General features: G+C 40.2%; 1 protein-coding gene across 1 annotated transcript in view; it reads left to right on the forward strand.

Moving 5' to 3' along the window:
- PREX2 (phosphatidylinositol-3,4,5-trisphosphate dependent Rac exchange factor 2) overlaps positions 1–15,804 on the forward strand; it is a 300,507-nt gene that overhangs the window by 264,409 nt on the left and 20,294 nt on the right. The window contains exon 38 of the mRNA XM_027973014.3: positions 15,520–15,622. Within this exon, the coding sequence (XP_027828815.2) occupies positions 15,520–15,622 (103 nt within the window). The remainder of the gene's footprint in view (positions 1–15,519; positions 15,623–15,804) is intronic.

A 15,804-nucleotide genomic window follows, 5' to 3' on the forward strand; every position in this document is an offset into this window, starting at 1 on the left:
GCTTTCCCCCTGAACTCCTTTCAAGGGATGTTGAAAGTCAGCAGCTGCATTGCTGCTGCTGCTGCTAAGTCACATTAGCACATGATTTAATCCTTTTAGAGGTAGATGGCAAGTGCCCATGGCAAGTGCCAATTTGCAGTTAACATCAGCGCGGAATGACTGAGGGAAGGGAGGCTGCTGTGGTGGGGGTGGGGAAGGTATGCATTTGAAATGAGGGGATTGTGGAGACAGATGTTGCATTAAACTCTAACATGTTGAGTTTTAGATGTTCATGGTGTGCCTGTGTGTGTGTGTGTACTCAATCATGTCTGAACTGTTTGTGACCTCATGGACTGTAGTCCGCCGGGCTCCATTCTATCCATGGGATTTTCCAGGCAAGAATACTGGAATGGGTTGCCGTTTCCTCCTCCAGGGGATCTTCCCAGCTCAGGGATTAAACCCGTGTCTCTTGAGTCTCCTGCATTGGCAGGCAGATTCTTTACCACTGTGCTACCTGGGAAGCCGTACCTATATAGGGATGTCATTTGATGGATTCATACTCAGCAAGGACTAAAGTTGTATGTGAGTACAAGGGGGTGTAATAACAATAAATAACAAGTATATATATAATCTCAAAGGGTAATGGAAAAACAGTACCTAGAGTTTTCTGGGAACATGCTTTAGGTGTTAGGAGCAAAGAGGTATTCCAGGAACAGACACAGAAGTGTAATAACAGAAGACTCAGCTGCCAACTGTGGAAGGTGAGAAAAGATCACCAAGGAGTGTGTTAAAAGTATTAAGATTCCTTAATTCTCTACCACCAGTCCCCTGTACACCCAAGAGCCTCAGAATAAAGCACTGTAGGATCTACGAGAAAGGAATGAAAAATATTCAAGCAAAGTTCTGCTTAGTATCTTGCATAAACAGGTCAAAAAGAAAACAATTATCCTGTCAAAGGATGGGGGCAACAGATGAAAATCATATACTGCTACTGCTACTGCTAAGTCACTTCAGTCGTGTCCAACTCTGTGCGACCCCATAGTCGGCAGCCCACCAGGCTCCCCCATCCCTAGGATTCTCCAGGCAAGAACACTGGAGTGGGCTGCCATTTCCTTCTCCAATGTATGAAAGTGAAAAGTGAAAGTGAAGGTGCTCAGTCGTGTCCGACTCTTGGTGACTCCGTGGACTGCAGCCTACCAGGCTCCTCGGTCCATGGGATTTTCCAGGCAAGAGTACTGGAGTGGGGTGCCATTGCCTTCTCCAAAATCATATACTGGACACCCCTTAAGCATTGGTGTCATCAAAAAACCTGCAAGAATTGAGGACAAAAGTCCAGTAGCCAAAACAGATGGACTAGAGAGGGAGTGTTGAGGACCTTTGGGTAGCCTTTGGGTAGCCAGGATTAGGGTCCTCACCTATTCAGTTAAATTCCAAAAATAAAACCAAAACAAAAGTGAAATCAACTGGAGAAAGGGTCCCAGGCTGGATCATGTTAAATGCAGAGAAGCAGGTTCAAGCCTGGTGGCTGTGGTCATGAAGGTCCTACCTTACCCACAGATGCTTCATATTCATGTACATTTTGAGCCTAGCAAACACCTCCTACTATGGCCAAGTGCTCAGTTACTCGTCCCCCAAAGGTCCATAATTGCCTCTGTGCTCACCACAGCAACGAACCATGTCAGAGTAGAACATGCCTTAATGTGCTTGATGAGATGGGAACGAGGGCTATGCAGTGTGTATGCCTGGCAGTTGATTTTGAAGCCTGGGTTTAAAGATAGACATAGAGAACTTTCTGAGAATGTACTGAAAGTTGCAATAGAAAAGTCCTATTATCTTTAATGGGAATTTCATGGCTAATTCTCTGTGCAGTGCTGAAAATGTGCCCTTTAAACACGATTGCTTTTTTGCCTTAAGATATATGGAGTGAGCCAGAGTATTCAACTTGGCTCCGCTTCTGCTGCCAGGATCTCTTTCCAGCTGCTGCCCGCTGCTTCTCCATTCTGTTCAGTGGTTTTCTATGGTGCCACCCTCCGCCTGCCATCTCTCTGCTTTCCTTTCAAATATTCATTAACCCCTTGTCTTTCAGCGCTCAGACTGTGAACCATAGGAGTTGGTACAGAAGATTTCATCAGCACTGCCTATTTGACAAGAGTCAAATAGTAATGTTGAATGGGCTTCCCAGGTGGTGCTAGTGGTAAAGAAACTGCCTGCCAATGCAATAGACGTAAGAGATGCAGATTGGGTTCCTGGGTGGGAAGGATTCCCTGGAGGAGGGCACGGTGACCCACTCCAGTATTCTTGCCTGGAGTATCCCATGAGCAGGGAAGTCTGGCAGGCTCCAGTCCGTGGAGCCTGTGAGTCGTATACAACTGAGCACATGCACATACATATGTCTGTGAGTATATTATTTAATCTTTAAAACAAATAGCTGTTTGCCTGTTTTTCACATTTAAAAATATTTACTTTTTTTGTTAAGAAAAGTGCCTCCTCTGTTATACGGGGAAAAGGACAGAGGTGTTGGGTTTTTGAATCCCTGCTGACTGGTGGCAATTTTCTTAAGCTTTTCATTTGTCACAAACACAGTGCTCAGGGTGACCAAGGTGGGAAGGATCAATAGATCTGCAGTGGGCTTTGCATATTAATTTTGCAGGCACTCTGCATGTGTTGAACCAAACTAGTCACTTCAGGATTGATTGCTGTGTAACATAATGCCTTAACCCTCTGATGTATAGTTCTTCCTCGGTGTGAAGTATAATAAAAAGAAGCAGGGAAAATAACACCCTGAAACATTAAACAATTAGTTTCTTCAATCGGGTGCTTCCTTCTGGTTGTCGATAGACTTTTCACAGTGGTGCCCTGTGCTCAGTAGTTAAAAGTAATTAGAAGCCAGAATAAATGAGATTCCTGCAGGAATGAACATGCCTTACACAGAACAGTACATTTCATATAGAAAAATACAAATCTGTAGTAGAGAAGGAACGCGATCTTCTTTCAGTTTATTTTTACTACTTGATTGATTTACAGTCAATATAATTGTTCAGCAATCTGTGAAGCTAGTTCCTTCTTAATCATGAACACATTTCAGTATGAGGAGGTCCACATTCATGGTGAAGTGGTTTGGGCTGGCTGCGTTAGTATCTGCCTGAATGATGCACTGAGCATATAAATGCTGAGACCAAGATTGGGACTGTTGAATTATGCATCTGGGAAGCTGGGAGTCTCTAAATGCAATGATCTTTGTGATGTGATTTTTGTATAATGGACACAGTCCTAGATTTTGAATCAGAAAACTGGTTTTGAATCCTGTTACTTGCTGTGTGACCATGATTATATCACCTGGTCTCTTAGAGACTTAGTGGTGTAATGGAAATAATAATTTCTTTTTGAAAAAGATGACATGAGAATTAAGTGAGCAATATATGTGAAAGCATCTAGGGAAGGACCTGGCAATAGTGTACACTCAATTGTTTCTATCTTAATCTCTGTTTCTAATAATGAATCCATCTTCTCACTTCAGAGATAGATATATGAAATGCAATTGACTAAATCATTTTGTTGTTATTGTTCAGTTGCTAAGTCATGTCTGACTCTTTGCCACCTCATGGGCTACAGCACACCAGGCTTCTCTGTCCTCCACTATCTTCCGGAGTTTACTCAAATTCATGTCCATTGAGGAGAAGGTAATGGCACCCCACTTCAGTACTCTTGCCTGGAAAATCCCATGGATGGAGGAGCTTGGTAGACTGCAGTCCATGGGGTCGCTCAGAGTCGGACACGACTGAGCGACTTCACTTTCACTTTTTCACTTTCATGCATTGGAGAAGGAAATGGCAACCCACTCCAGTGTTCTTGCCTGGAGAATCCCAGGGACAGGGGAGTCTGGTGGGCTGCCGTCTAGGGGGTCGCACAGAGTCGGACACGACTGAAGTGACTTAGCAGCAGTAGCAGCATGTCCATTGAGTTGGCGATGCTACCTAACCATCTCATCCTCTGCTGACCCATTCCCCTTTTGCCTTCAATCTTTCCCAGCATTAGGATCTTTTTCAGTGAGTCGGCTCTTCACATAAAGTGGACAAAGTATCAGAGTTTCAGCTTCAGCATCATTCCTTCCAATGAATATTCAGGGTTGATTTCCTTTAGGGTTGACTGGTTTGATATCTTTGCTGTCCAAGGGACTCTCAAGAGTTTTCTCCAGCACCATAGTTAGAAAGCAGACTAGATCATACCTACTAAAGTAGGGGAAACCTTGTATCTAAAACGAAATCAGTGGTTGCTAAGGGAGTAGGTATTAAATATTCTCACCACAAAAAACAATTAATGTGATACGATGGAGGTATTAGTTAGCTCTACAGTGGTAAGCATTTTACATCATATAAGTGTATCAAATCAATATGTACACCTTTAACCAGCACAGTGTTATATGTCAATTCTCAATAAAGCTGGAAGAATCACAGTGATGAGTCACAGTAGCATGGCAGATGCGTATGAAAAATATGAGCTCACTCCTCTGATCTTTTAAAAGTGGAATACACAAAACAGTAGATCCTATTACAGCTTATTTTTAGAATCCTCCATTGATAGCTTATAGAAAGTCCTTCAAGAACAGCAGAACTGGATCCCCTTGAATTCAGGGATGGGAAGTCTTCTTCCCTTGAGACAAAACCAAGAGTACATGTTAAAACAGAGACAGGCATTAGGACTTGGAAAGAATCAGGCACTAGCATTTGTTTGCAAGTCATGGAGGGAGGGAGTAGCCGTTTATGGAGCTTTGCTACAGGGCATGCTCCATGCCGCCCCAAACCAGGGATGTAAGATGTCCTTGCTCTCCTGGCACTTAACAGTCTGCGGTCTTGATGAGGGGACCACGTTGGGAAGCCAGTCAGCCATATTGTGTGGCACCAGTTCTCATATGTATAATAGGAGAAAGAGAGCCAAAAGATTGGTGGGGTTTTTTTTTGTTTTTCGGTGAAGTAACTCAAAGAAATAGACACATGCTTTTGAAACTACAGGAGAGATGAAGCATATGTCATGTGTCATTTTGACAATGTAAAAGAACTGATTCTGCTAGGGTCCCAACCATTGTCTTCTGAACCTGGAAAATATTGGTACATTGTAAATGGACCATTTTGATGAGAGAATAGTGATAATTAATAGAATTGATGTAAGGCTAATAAATCAATATAGTATAATGTGTGATTTCCTTGCATTACCAAAACCCATCCAGAGTTGCTCATCAGAAGCCATGGTAGGAGCAGTGGTTCAATCCAGAAAAAGGGAAATGCAAGTCATTGCTAATGAAAGAAAAGCTATATTACGTTTAGAAATTCTAAGGGAATCTGTGATTGGTTTTTTACTAAAATTTATTGTCTCTACAATTCAGTTATTACTGTACCAAGTTTATTTAGTAAGTGAACATTTCTTGAACAAATAGATGGCCAATGTAGAGTATAAAGAAATTAATTGCATCTTTTAGGAGTTACCTGTAATACTGTTGGAACACATTAGGAATTCATGTAATTTTTTTCAATAATTGTTTATTGAATGCTTACTTAATCCCAGGAAGTATACTAGTTCTAGGAAGGTTGCAATCAATACAGGCACTAATCTGGCCTATTTGTGGTGGAAGTGACAGTAATATTAATGAAAGGTGCTAACATTTGTTGAGAATATACTACATGCTATATATATATGAGATGTGAATTATTTTATGTAATTCTCAAAACAGCACTCTGAGGTGTATGCTATTCTTAAAGTCAATTTACAGGTGAGAAAACAGAGTTTTAGAAACTTATGTAATGTGCCCAAAGTCACAGAATCATCAGCAAATTCAAGCTCCAACCCTGGGGGTTTGCCTCTAATGCCCATATTCTTCATCCCTACACCTTTCAAACAAGTATAATAGAGCATGACCAGAGGTATGATATGTGACCCAAACCAGGGCATCAGTGAGGAGCAGCATATGAGAACCATGGAAGGAGGTGACTTCAGGGTACTGTGAACGGTAGAGTTGAAGCGTGGACTAGAAGTAAGGAAAACCAGAGACCATATTGTGACGACTTTGTGTTTCAGGTTACCAAATGGAAAGCCATTGAAATGTCTGCCTTTTCACCTGCATTTGTAAAAGATCACCTCTGAAGAATAGTGGGAAGAGACAAGATAAAAGGAGTCAGAGTGAGGTTGCATCAGTCTCGGCAAGAGATGATATTAGCAGAGCAGCTCAAGTGGAGAGACTTGAGAGATAGTAAGAAATATGAAGTGGACTTCCCTGGTGGTCCAGGGGGTAAGAATCTGCCTGCCAGTTCAGAGGACATGGGTTCGATCCCTGGTCCGGGATTTCCCACATGCCACAGGGCGGCTGAGCCTGTGAGCCACAACGGCTGAAGCTAGTGCGCCTAGAGTCCATGCTCCGCAACAAGAGAGGCCACCGCAATGAGGAGCCCGCTTGCGCAGCTAGAGAAAGCCCATGCGCAGCAATGAAGACCCAGTGCAGCCAGAAATAAATGAGAAAATTACACTCAAAATAGATCAATATTTCAATAAATGCAATCAAACAAACATTTTTAAAAAGAATTATGAAGTTGACAAGCATGAAAGATACTAGAGTAGATACCTTAGTACATTTATCTCATAATTGATGAGTTTGGTTTGAATGGCTTGGGAGCTTATAACATAATCTGGAGGTGAAACAATGGGTCATCTTAAATAACTAGAGAAAGGTTATAGGAAAACAATAATGTTAATCTTGACCACACCCACTCTGGGAAGGCTTTACAAAAATGAGAAGGTTGAAGACACTACAAATGTTGCACATATACCTTTAAGGAATTAAATAATTTCTACATCTTATTTCTTCTAACAACTTTCTTATTTGTTTAAATGCTGGCACTTACATTAATATTTAAAAATTAGTAAATATGAGAATCTTGGATTGCACCATACTTAATATACCCATTACTGTAATGTCTTTTAAACAGTGTGTCTAAAAACTAACTCATTGGACACCTTAAATTATAGTAACTTTGTAGCACATTTCAAGAATTTTAAGATTGAGATTAAATAAGAGAATGTTAATGGAGAATCTCTAACTCATCTATGTCCTCCAACTGCTTTTTTATTTATTATTATTATTACTATTATTGGCTCTGTTGAGTCTTAGTTGTGGCTTGCAGGATCTTTCCATGTGGTTCACAGGCTTCTTTCTAGTTTCAGCATGTAGGCTCAGTAGTTTCATGTGGGCTTAGTTGCCCCAAGGCATGTGGGATCTTAGTTCCTTGACCAGGGATTGAACCCACATGCTCTGCATTGGAAGGCAGATTCTTAACCACTGGAGCACCAGGCAAGTCCCTGTTTTTAGTTTTTAATGGCTGAATAAATTGGGATCATGAGAAAAGCACAAGCACGAAGTATAAAAACATTTGGAAAGTTAGCAGAATCATTTACATTATCTTCACCAGGGAGAAATGTGCTTTAGTCAAAGATTGTTGAAACTAGTTTGCCTTAGGCTTCCTAGGTTCAGATGATGCAAGTGCATAAAACCAGGGGGTCGCAGGATCTTCCACCTGTCATAAAAAACTTCTGGAAATGAAAGAGTGGTAGGCAAGTAGTAGTCGTAGCTACTGTTTCAGCTTATTTCACCTATTTCACCTTCTCCTGGGATTGGGATAGTCACTATTATCCTCTCCAAAACTTGAATGCTGCCCAGGTAACTTCAACTTAGGAAAGGATCCTGGAGAGTCGCAGCTGATTAGATTCCTAATAACTTATTAGTGACAGTCACTTGAACAAGAATAATGGGCCTGGCTTTTAATTAAAGGAGGGGAAAAGAAGCCTTTCATAGAATAAGGGAAATGATTTTGTTTTAAGATCTAAATCAGTGTGATTTTAAATATAAATGGCTATAATTATATAAAGACATATAGTTCACGTAATAATATTATCAAATAATAGATTCTTTAGACTGTTCTTATACATAGACTCTGAGCCATGTATTTGACCTCAGGGAATTTTTTCCCTCTTATTCTCATGACCAAAGGCAGCATCACAGAAAAGATGGTGAAAATGAGGCAATACACATGAAAGTCCAGAGCTAAAAAACAAAATCAAGACTGTTATTGGGTGCAATTCTACATTGGGGCTAACCTAGCTGCTTTCAGAATGGTTAAATATTTATTTCAATTTGTAGTTATTTAGCTTCCCAGGGCTTCTCAGTTGGTGCTAGTGGTAAAGAATCTGTTAACTGATGGAGGAGGCTCAGGTTCCACCCCTGGGTCAGGAAGATCCTCTGGAAGAGGAAATGGCAACCCACTCCAGTATTCTTGCCTGGAAAATTCCATGGATAGAGGAGCCTGGAGGGCTATAGTCCATGGGGCTGCAAAGAGTCAGACATAAGTAAGCAAACACACACACACACACACACACACACACTTATATAGCACAAAATCAAATTAACCTTTATGTTAATGCAAATTATTCCAAGTGAAATTTTGAAATAAATATTGAGTAAGTATTGAACTATTTCGCTAATTGAAGTTCTCAGACGATCAGTCGTGTCCGACTCTTTGTGACCCCGTGGACTATAACCTGTCAGGCTCCTCTGTCCATGACATTCTCATAGCAAGAATCCTGCAGTAGGGTGCCATTTCCTCCTCCAGGGGATCTTCCCAACCTAGGGATCAAACCTGAGTCTCTTACATCTCCTGCATTGGCAGATGGATTCTTTACCACTAGCACCAATATTTGTACTCAGCTTCAATGTTTAAAATATGGAGAAATAAATGCAAAATATACTTTGCTAAAGAGTGCGTTTTTCTCTTTTTAATTACACTTTAAGTTTTTTTTTTTTCAACTTCAACATCTACATAATGTGAATTTAAGGCAAATTTTTGTGGCTACAAATTCAGAGATCTTCATTGCACTAGTTTTTCATAGTTTTTATTTAACGTGTCAGTTTATAACTATCTGAAGGATCCTCCTCCACTAGTAATGACAAAGTTTGGGACTACCCCAAGAGAGAACAATATAATGATTAGCTGCCAAACAAAGCGTTAGAGGTCCTGACTGTGAACATTCTGAAAGCCAGCAAATAAATCCACAGCTCAAAGCCGTAAATGTCACGTTGTTTTGGTTTGCTATGTCAGTTTCACCGTGAGTTACTGCATCACCCTTGTGGTCCAAAAGGGATGACGCATCTCCCCAAGTGTTCAATTTGATGCACTTCAGCCCTTCAGAGATGGGCTTCCTTGTTCAGTATAAATTGAGTCAACATTAAATGTGGCTTTAGAGCTCTGGAGGTTTAAAATGTAATTTGAGTAAAACTGGTTTTTTATCTGTGATTTGGCTAAATGACCAAATACATAGATGGTTCTTGGATTTGGAGAATCTTTTATCTAATTTATTAAAGATGTCATGAGTCATCTTAAAAGATTCATGTATTAAAAAACAAAGATTAACACATAACTTGCTTCAGATAAGAATTGAAGTCTCAAAAGTGAACCATATAGAGTATAACTAGATACAAGTTAATAAATGGTTGAAATGTAATATGGTGCATTTAAACCAATTTACGGAGCTGAGCTTTGTCTCTCCAGTTGAGGGGGAGGTTTGGATGTCGATCATTGTGGACCCCGGGCATCAAGAAATAGGACTGCCATTTCACGTGCTTTTTCTGACCCTAAACTCTATAGTTTGACATACAAAATTGATATCTCATGTTCTAGGATCAGTTGGGAAAAGCATTTGAGTAAAAATAACAGACTCATATGAAACATGTGCCAAATTATAGTCAGGTAAACTCTACTTCTAGAGAAGGCGATGGCACCCCACGGCAGTACTCGTGCCTGGAAAATCCCACGGACGGAGGAGCCTGGTGCGCTGCAGTCCATGGGGTCACGAAGAGTTGGACATGACTGAGCAACTTCACTTTCACTTTTCACTTTCATGCATTGGAGAAGGAAATGGCAACCCACTCCAATGTTCTTGCCTGGAGAATCCCAGGGACAGGGGAGCCTGGTGGGCTGCCGTCTATGGGGTCATACAGAGTCGGACACGACTGAAGTGACTTAGCAGCAGCAGCAAACTCTACTTCAACCAAACCCCAATTTATAAAGGATATATTGGTGGAAGTTTGTCATGAACTTCATGTAATTATTAATGTCATAGTTAATAGCATCATAATCTTACGGAAGAATTGACCACACATTTCAACATCAGCATTATTTTAAATTTAAAAATTGTCATCAAATATGAAAATCTAGAGAAAGTTCTGTGGTGCGTGAACCATATGTATGGAAGAATATTCCGCAGAGTAGCTTCTGGGTTCTGTAACCTTCTAACCTGCTTATTCTCCACCACACACAGTCCTCGGTACCCCAGGATATGAACACATTGCATTACAGCCTTGGGCCCTGCACCTTCTTTTCAATCTTGGGTGAATCTGTACAGTGAAAGTGAAACTGGCTCAGTCATGTTCAACTCCTTGTGACCCCATGAACTATACAGTCCATGGAATTCTCTAGACCAGATTATTGGAGTGGGTACCATTCCCTTATCGAGGGGATCTTCCCAACCCAGGGATTGAACCCAGGTCTACCGCATTGCAGGTGGATTCTTTACCAGCGGAGTCTTTACTGAGCCACAAGGGAAGCCCTAATCTATACAGTGGGCAGTAAGAATACTCTGGAGTCCATTACTACACTAGGATGTTGTAATAACCTAACTGTAAGTGACTGAATCATATTCACACGTCTATGCGTGCTAAGTCACTTCAGTCCTCTCTGACTCTTTGCTACCCTATGGACTGTTGTCCACCAGGCTCCTCTGTCCATGGGATTCTCCAGGCAAGAATACTGGAGTGGGTTGCCATGCCCTCCTTCAGGGGATCTTCTCTGCCCAGGGACTGAACCTGCATCTTTTACATCTCCTGTACTGCAGGCAGATTCTTTACCACTGGTGCCCCCTGGGAAGCCTGAATCATATACATCGGTCCCAGTAAACCTAGGCTAAACACATCCCTAACTCCCTTTAGCTCAGTTCCAAAAAGAACTATGGCCATTTGAACATTCCAGAATATGACAGAGGCATAAAGAGTCAACAATCATAAACACTTGCAGTCAAAACATTTCACTTTTGCAAATTTGTAAGAGCATATGACTAAGTAAACAGTTTGCTAGGGATCCTATAAATAAAGGACTCTGAAACTCAACCTTGTTTTTTCAGTTTCATGTAAATTAAGATTTATTCTTAAATGCATATAACTCCACTACTTTGGTATAATAGGTATTAGCATATATTTTATATCTTTGTCCATGCTTCTCCATGTTTTAAATATCATGAGTAAATTTTTGAAATACTGAAGTACTTAACTAAGAATAATAAAGTTAATATATTTTAATTGTCTTAAATAACATTAATAAAGTTTTAGAGTTTTTAATGGTAAAATATTAAATTCAACCGTTTTTAGCTTGATAGTACTGCCTCTGCCAGAACTTAATGGTACTTACAGGTAGAAAGTAGACACTCAAAAATATTTGTTGAATGAACGGATGAATAGAAAGGAACCTCTTTGTGACTCTTCCATAGCATCACTAAATCAAAGTGCCTTTCAAATTTAATTGAACCCATTGGCCATAGCTTACATTTATCATATTAAAACTATGCTAAATCTCTGAGTGATGTGGATCTATTTTTAATATGAAATATGTCAAGAAGATTTATTCATTATATGCACAGGTGTATCGACTGTCTCCTTTTTCTTTCTATGGGGAATGCACAATTTCTGCATAATTTCACAGCCCTGTCATGTGCACATTCTCAGGAGTATGCCCTAAGCAGAGCTATTACTTGGATGTCTTATTACGAAAATTATGAAACAGCTTTCCTCAGTGTATATGTTATATTTGCCTTTTTATGGAGGACAGATTCTACACTGTGGCCTTTATTTTTTTCATTTTTGTGATTCTCAGGGAAAGAATTGTTTACATTTAAAAAATGATATTCCAACTAGAAGAAGCTGAACAGTTCAGAACCCATGTTTTCCAGGATGGAGTAAAAATTTAGATTTATTTACATTTTGGGCTTTCCAGGTGGCACTATGGTAAAGAATCCATTGATCCTTGGGTCAGGAAGATCCCCAGGAGGATGGCATGAAAACCCCTCCGGCATTCTTGCCTGGAGAATCCCAAGGACAGAAGAGCCTGGAGAGCTACAGTCCATAGAGTCACAAAGAGTTGAACATGACTGAAGCGACTTAGCATGTTTTTATATTTTAACTCCCTAATGTGTGAACAGAGATAATTCAAGAAAGGAAATTGGAGGTTCAGACAAGGAATCTCATATGGAATGAGATTTGCTCAGGATTCCCCACCTCTGGTCTACTTCCTTCTTTCTCTTGCCCAGTGAGCAGGACAGACTCTCAAGGGTCTATAAAATCTAGTGTTCTCTTGTAAAGCCAAATTCTGAGTATACGTTTATGCATCATCGAAAAACTAAGTGCCACTCTAGATCGGAAATATTTCAGAGAATGCCAGAATCAAAATGCTTCTTGCAAATGCTGAATTTTTCCACTTGACATTCAGATTGAGATAGTGAGAGAAGATAAAAAGCTATGAGGTGAATAATGGTGTATTGACCACAGAGCTGTGGGCTTAGTGCTGGGTGCTCTTACACATGCTTAATTATGAGAATGGAACTGTGATGCTGTGATGGAAAAACTAGACTTCCATTGGATAAATAAACTGTGAATCAAATAGGCAAAGTTTCCCACGTTGACCTGGCTGTCTCTTTTAAAATTTTTCACTTTTAAAAATTTCATATTAATCTTGGAAACTCACTGGAAGGTACTCAGTGGTCAGTATGAAAAGGCATCCTGTTTTGACATGCTGATGAAAGAAAACATATGTATTACTTTTAAGGTAGATTTTTCTATTAGATGATGTGTGTGATTGGTTCTTGGAGAAAGGCACGGCAGCCCATTCCAGTACTCTTGCCTGGAGAATCCCTTGGACAGAGAAGCCTGGCCAGCTACAGTCCATAAGATCACACAGAGTCAAACATGCTTGAAACGACTTAGCACACAGGCATGCGCTCACATGATTGGTTCTAAAGATGTGACTCTTTGAGGTACCCTGCCCAAGAGCGTGTTACTGCCCGTGTTGATTGATCGGGAAGTTACAGTAAAGCCTTTTAAAGTCTCTGGCAGATAATTTGCTGCTGTACCGCTGTTTACAACAGCTTGATGTAGAGAGAAATAAATCAGTTTTAAAAGATTAAGAAAGTGGATAATACAAGCTGCCCGTTGAAAGTCCTCCACAGTAACTGAGTGTTTGTTATAAGTTGAGGAGGGCAAGTCAGCCTTTATCAGGAAGCAAAGACATCTTTCAGTGTGATGAGAAAAAGATAAAGATTTTTTTTCTTAGCTTCATTCGGCTGGTGTAATGAACATTATTGATTAAAATGTTAGGATCAATAAGGACTTAAAATTGGAGTACAGGAGACCTTAAGAAGGAGAAAAAGGTTATGTTGTATGTTGAGTAAGCTGACAATTAAATGCTTTGTAAAAATTGATTCTTTTTTAAACATTAACTCTCAATTATAGCTCTTGGCTTTCATTGGCATGTGCATGGAGATACCTGTAAAAGGACAATTATATATTATTATCAAACTTGTACACTGAATATTTATAAACATCATATCCTGGACTGTGTATCCAATCCCTTCTCCCCGTCTCCAGGGCTTCTTCCCGACACAAGGACTGAACATGGGTCTCCTGCATTGTGGGCAGATTCTTTACCATCTGCGCCATCAAGGAAGCTCATCCTATAATATAGAGGCTAATTATAAAACTTCAGCCCATCTGAATATATGTTCTTAATGCTAAAGAGTTCTCTGTAATGTTAATAAGAAAACTGCTTTTCACGTCATTTAACAGCCAATAGAACTGATCATATTTCTCCCTAGAGTACAATTACGTCTAATAATATGGCTGTGTTTTGTCAGATTCTTTCTAAAATTGCAGCAGTAATGTTTCAAGTCCCTTTCTCCTTTCTCGTAATTCATCAATATCTGAACCTACCAGATTCCTGTGCTCCTGTGGAATAGCCTCACAAACATGGATAAATGACCTAGATATTTGTCACATAAAAGCAATTGCACTGTAGATCTTTAATTTGTGGGAAATTCTAAACAAATCTAGAAAAATGCACGTGTAAAGTACCAAGCCACAGGGAGGAAAATGTGAAAGTGTACAGAAAAACAATAAATATCAATCAATGTAAAAATGAAACAAAAGCCACTAGTATAGATGTTAGGACAAACATCTAAAAGTAGCATTTTTATGAAATGTGTGCAGAAAGTACCCCTATAAAACAATTCAGAGACTTGAAAATATGAACAAGCATAGAGGGTTCATAGCTCCCTAAGAGCTGCTGTAGAGAAAAATGTGGAAGAAGTGAAACAAAGGCCTTAAAGGAAAGGAGGAGGACCAGGGCTCCCCAGTCACTGAATTCAGGACTAAATTGTGAATTTTCTCAGTCTGTTCTGGGCACCACATTGCTGAATAACTCATTAAGAGTTCCTTTTCAAAAATTTACAGTCTTGTTAGATTGTGTTCAAGAAACATACGTTTTAAAAAAATTCTGAACTCAGTGAATATTAATTTCACTTTTTTCTAAAATATCATATATAAATCAGCATAAGTCTATTAACCATAAAAATGTGGACATGAGTGAAGAGTATTAGCAAGTTGTTTCCTTTAAAGTACATGAAACATCAGTAAAGATTAATATCTGATAAGAAAGCTTATTAAATTACTTAAATTTACTTAAATTTTCTATGTATAAGCTCCCTCCTAAAAAGAATTCATTATGGGTTTGTTGGAGAAGACTCTTGAGAGTCCCTTGGACTACAAGGAGATCCAACCAGTCCATTCTGAAGATCAGCCCTGGGTGTTCTTTGGAAGGAATGATGCTAAAGCTGAAACTCCAGTACTTTGGCCACCTCATGCGAAGAGTTGACACATTGGAAAGACTCTGATGCTGGGAGGGACTGGGGGCAGGAGGAGAAGGGGACGACAGAGGATGAGATGGCTGGATGGCAACACTGACTCGATGGACATGAGTCTGAGTGAACTCCGGGAGATGGTGATGGACAGGGAGGCCTGGCGTGCTGCAATTCATGGGGTCACAAAGAGTCGGACACGACTGAGCGACTGAACTGAACTGAACTGATGGGTTTGTTTTAAATGCAAATACTTAATTTAGGACCACAGCAGTGTACCTCTAAAAGCTATTTTTTAAACAGGTATTCTACATAGAAAAATAAATGGTTCATTGTCTAGACTCCTATAATAAAGACAGATTAACAAGAGAAAAACAAACAGAAGTTTATTAACATGCGTACATCATGAGTACATGGGAGACAGATGCCCAGAGAAAAATGAGTACTTCTCCCAGGAGACATACTGTTCCACCTTTCACCGGTAAGCCCATCTGTCCTGGAGCATTAACAGTTACTGGTGAGGTCTGACCTGCCCTTGCTTTTCCACAGGTGCACCCTGAGTGTGACCCTGGAGCAAGCCATCATTCTGGCCAGAAGCCATGGACTGCCTCCTCGCTACATCATGCAGGCTACAGATGTGATGCGAAAGCAGGTGAGCCCCACATGTTTCAGCAAGTTATTTCTCAGGACCTGAACTTGAAGGTTCCTTGGTTCATTTATCATAATCTGGCAGGTGCCTGCAAGTGACAGGCCCTTTTCCAGGCTCAGGAAGTGTGAGCAAGAAATACGGATTCCCAGAGCAGAAGCCCAGACATCTCTATGAGGGTTCTCCAG

The sequence above is a fragment of the Ovis aries genome, chromosome 9, assembly GCF_016772045.2.
Source record: "Ovis aries strain OAR_USU_Benz2616 breed Rambouillet chromosome 9, ARS-UI_Ramb_v3.0, whole genome shotgun sequence".
In the NCBI taxonomy this organism is placed as follows: Eukaryota; Metazoa; Chordata; class Mammalia; order Artiodactyla; family Bovidae; genus Ovis; species Ovis aries.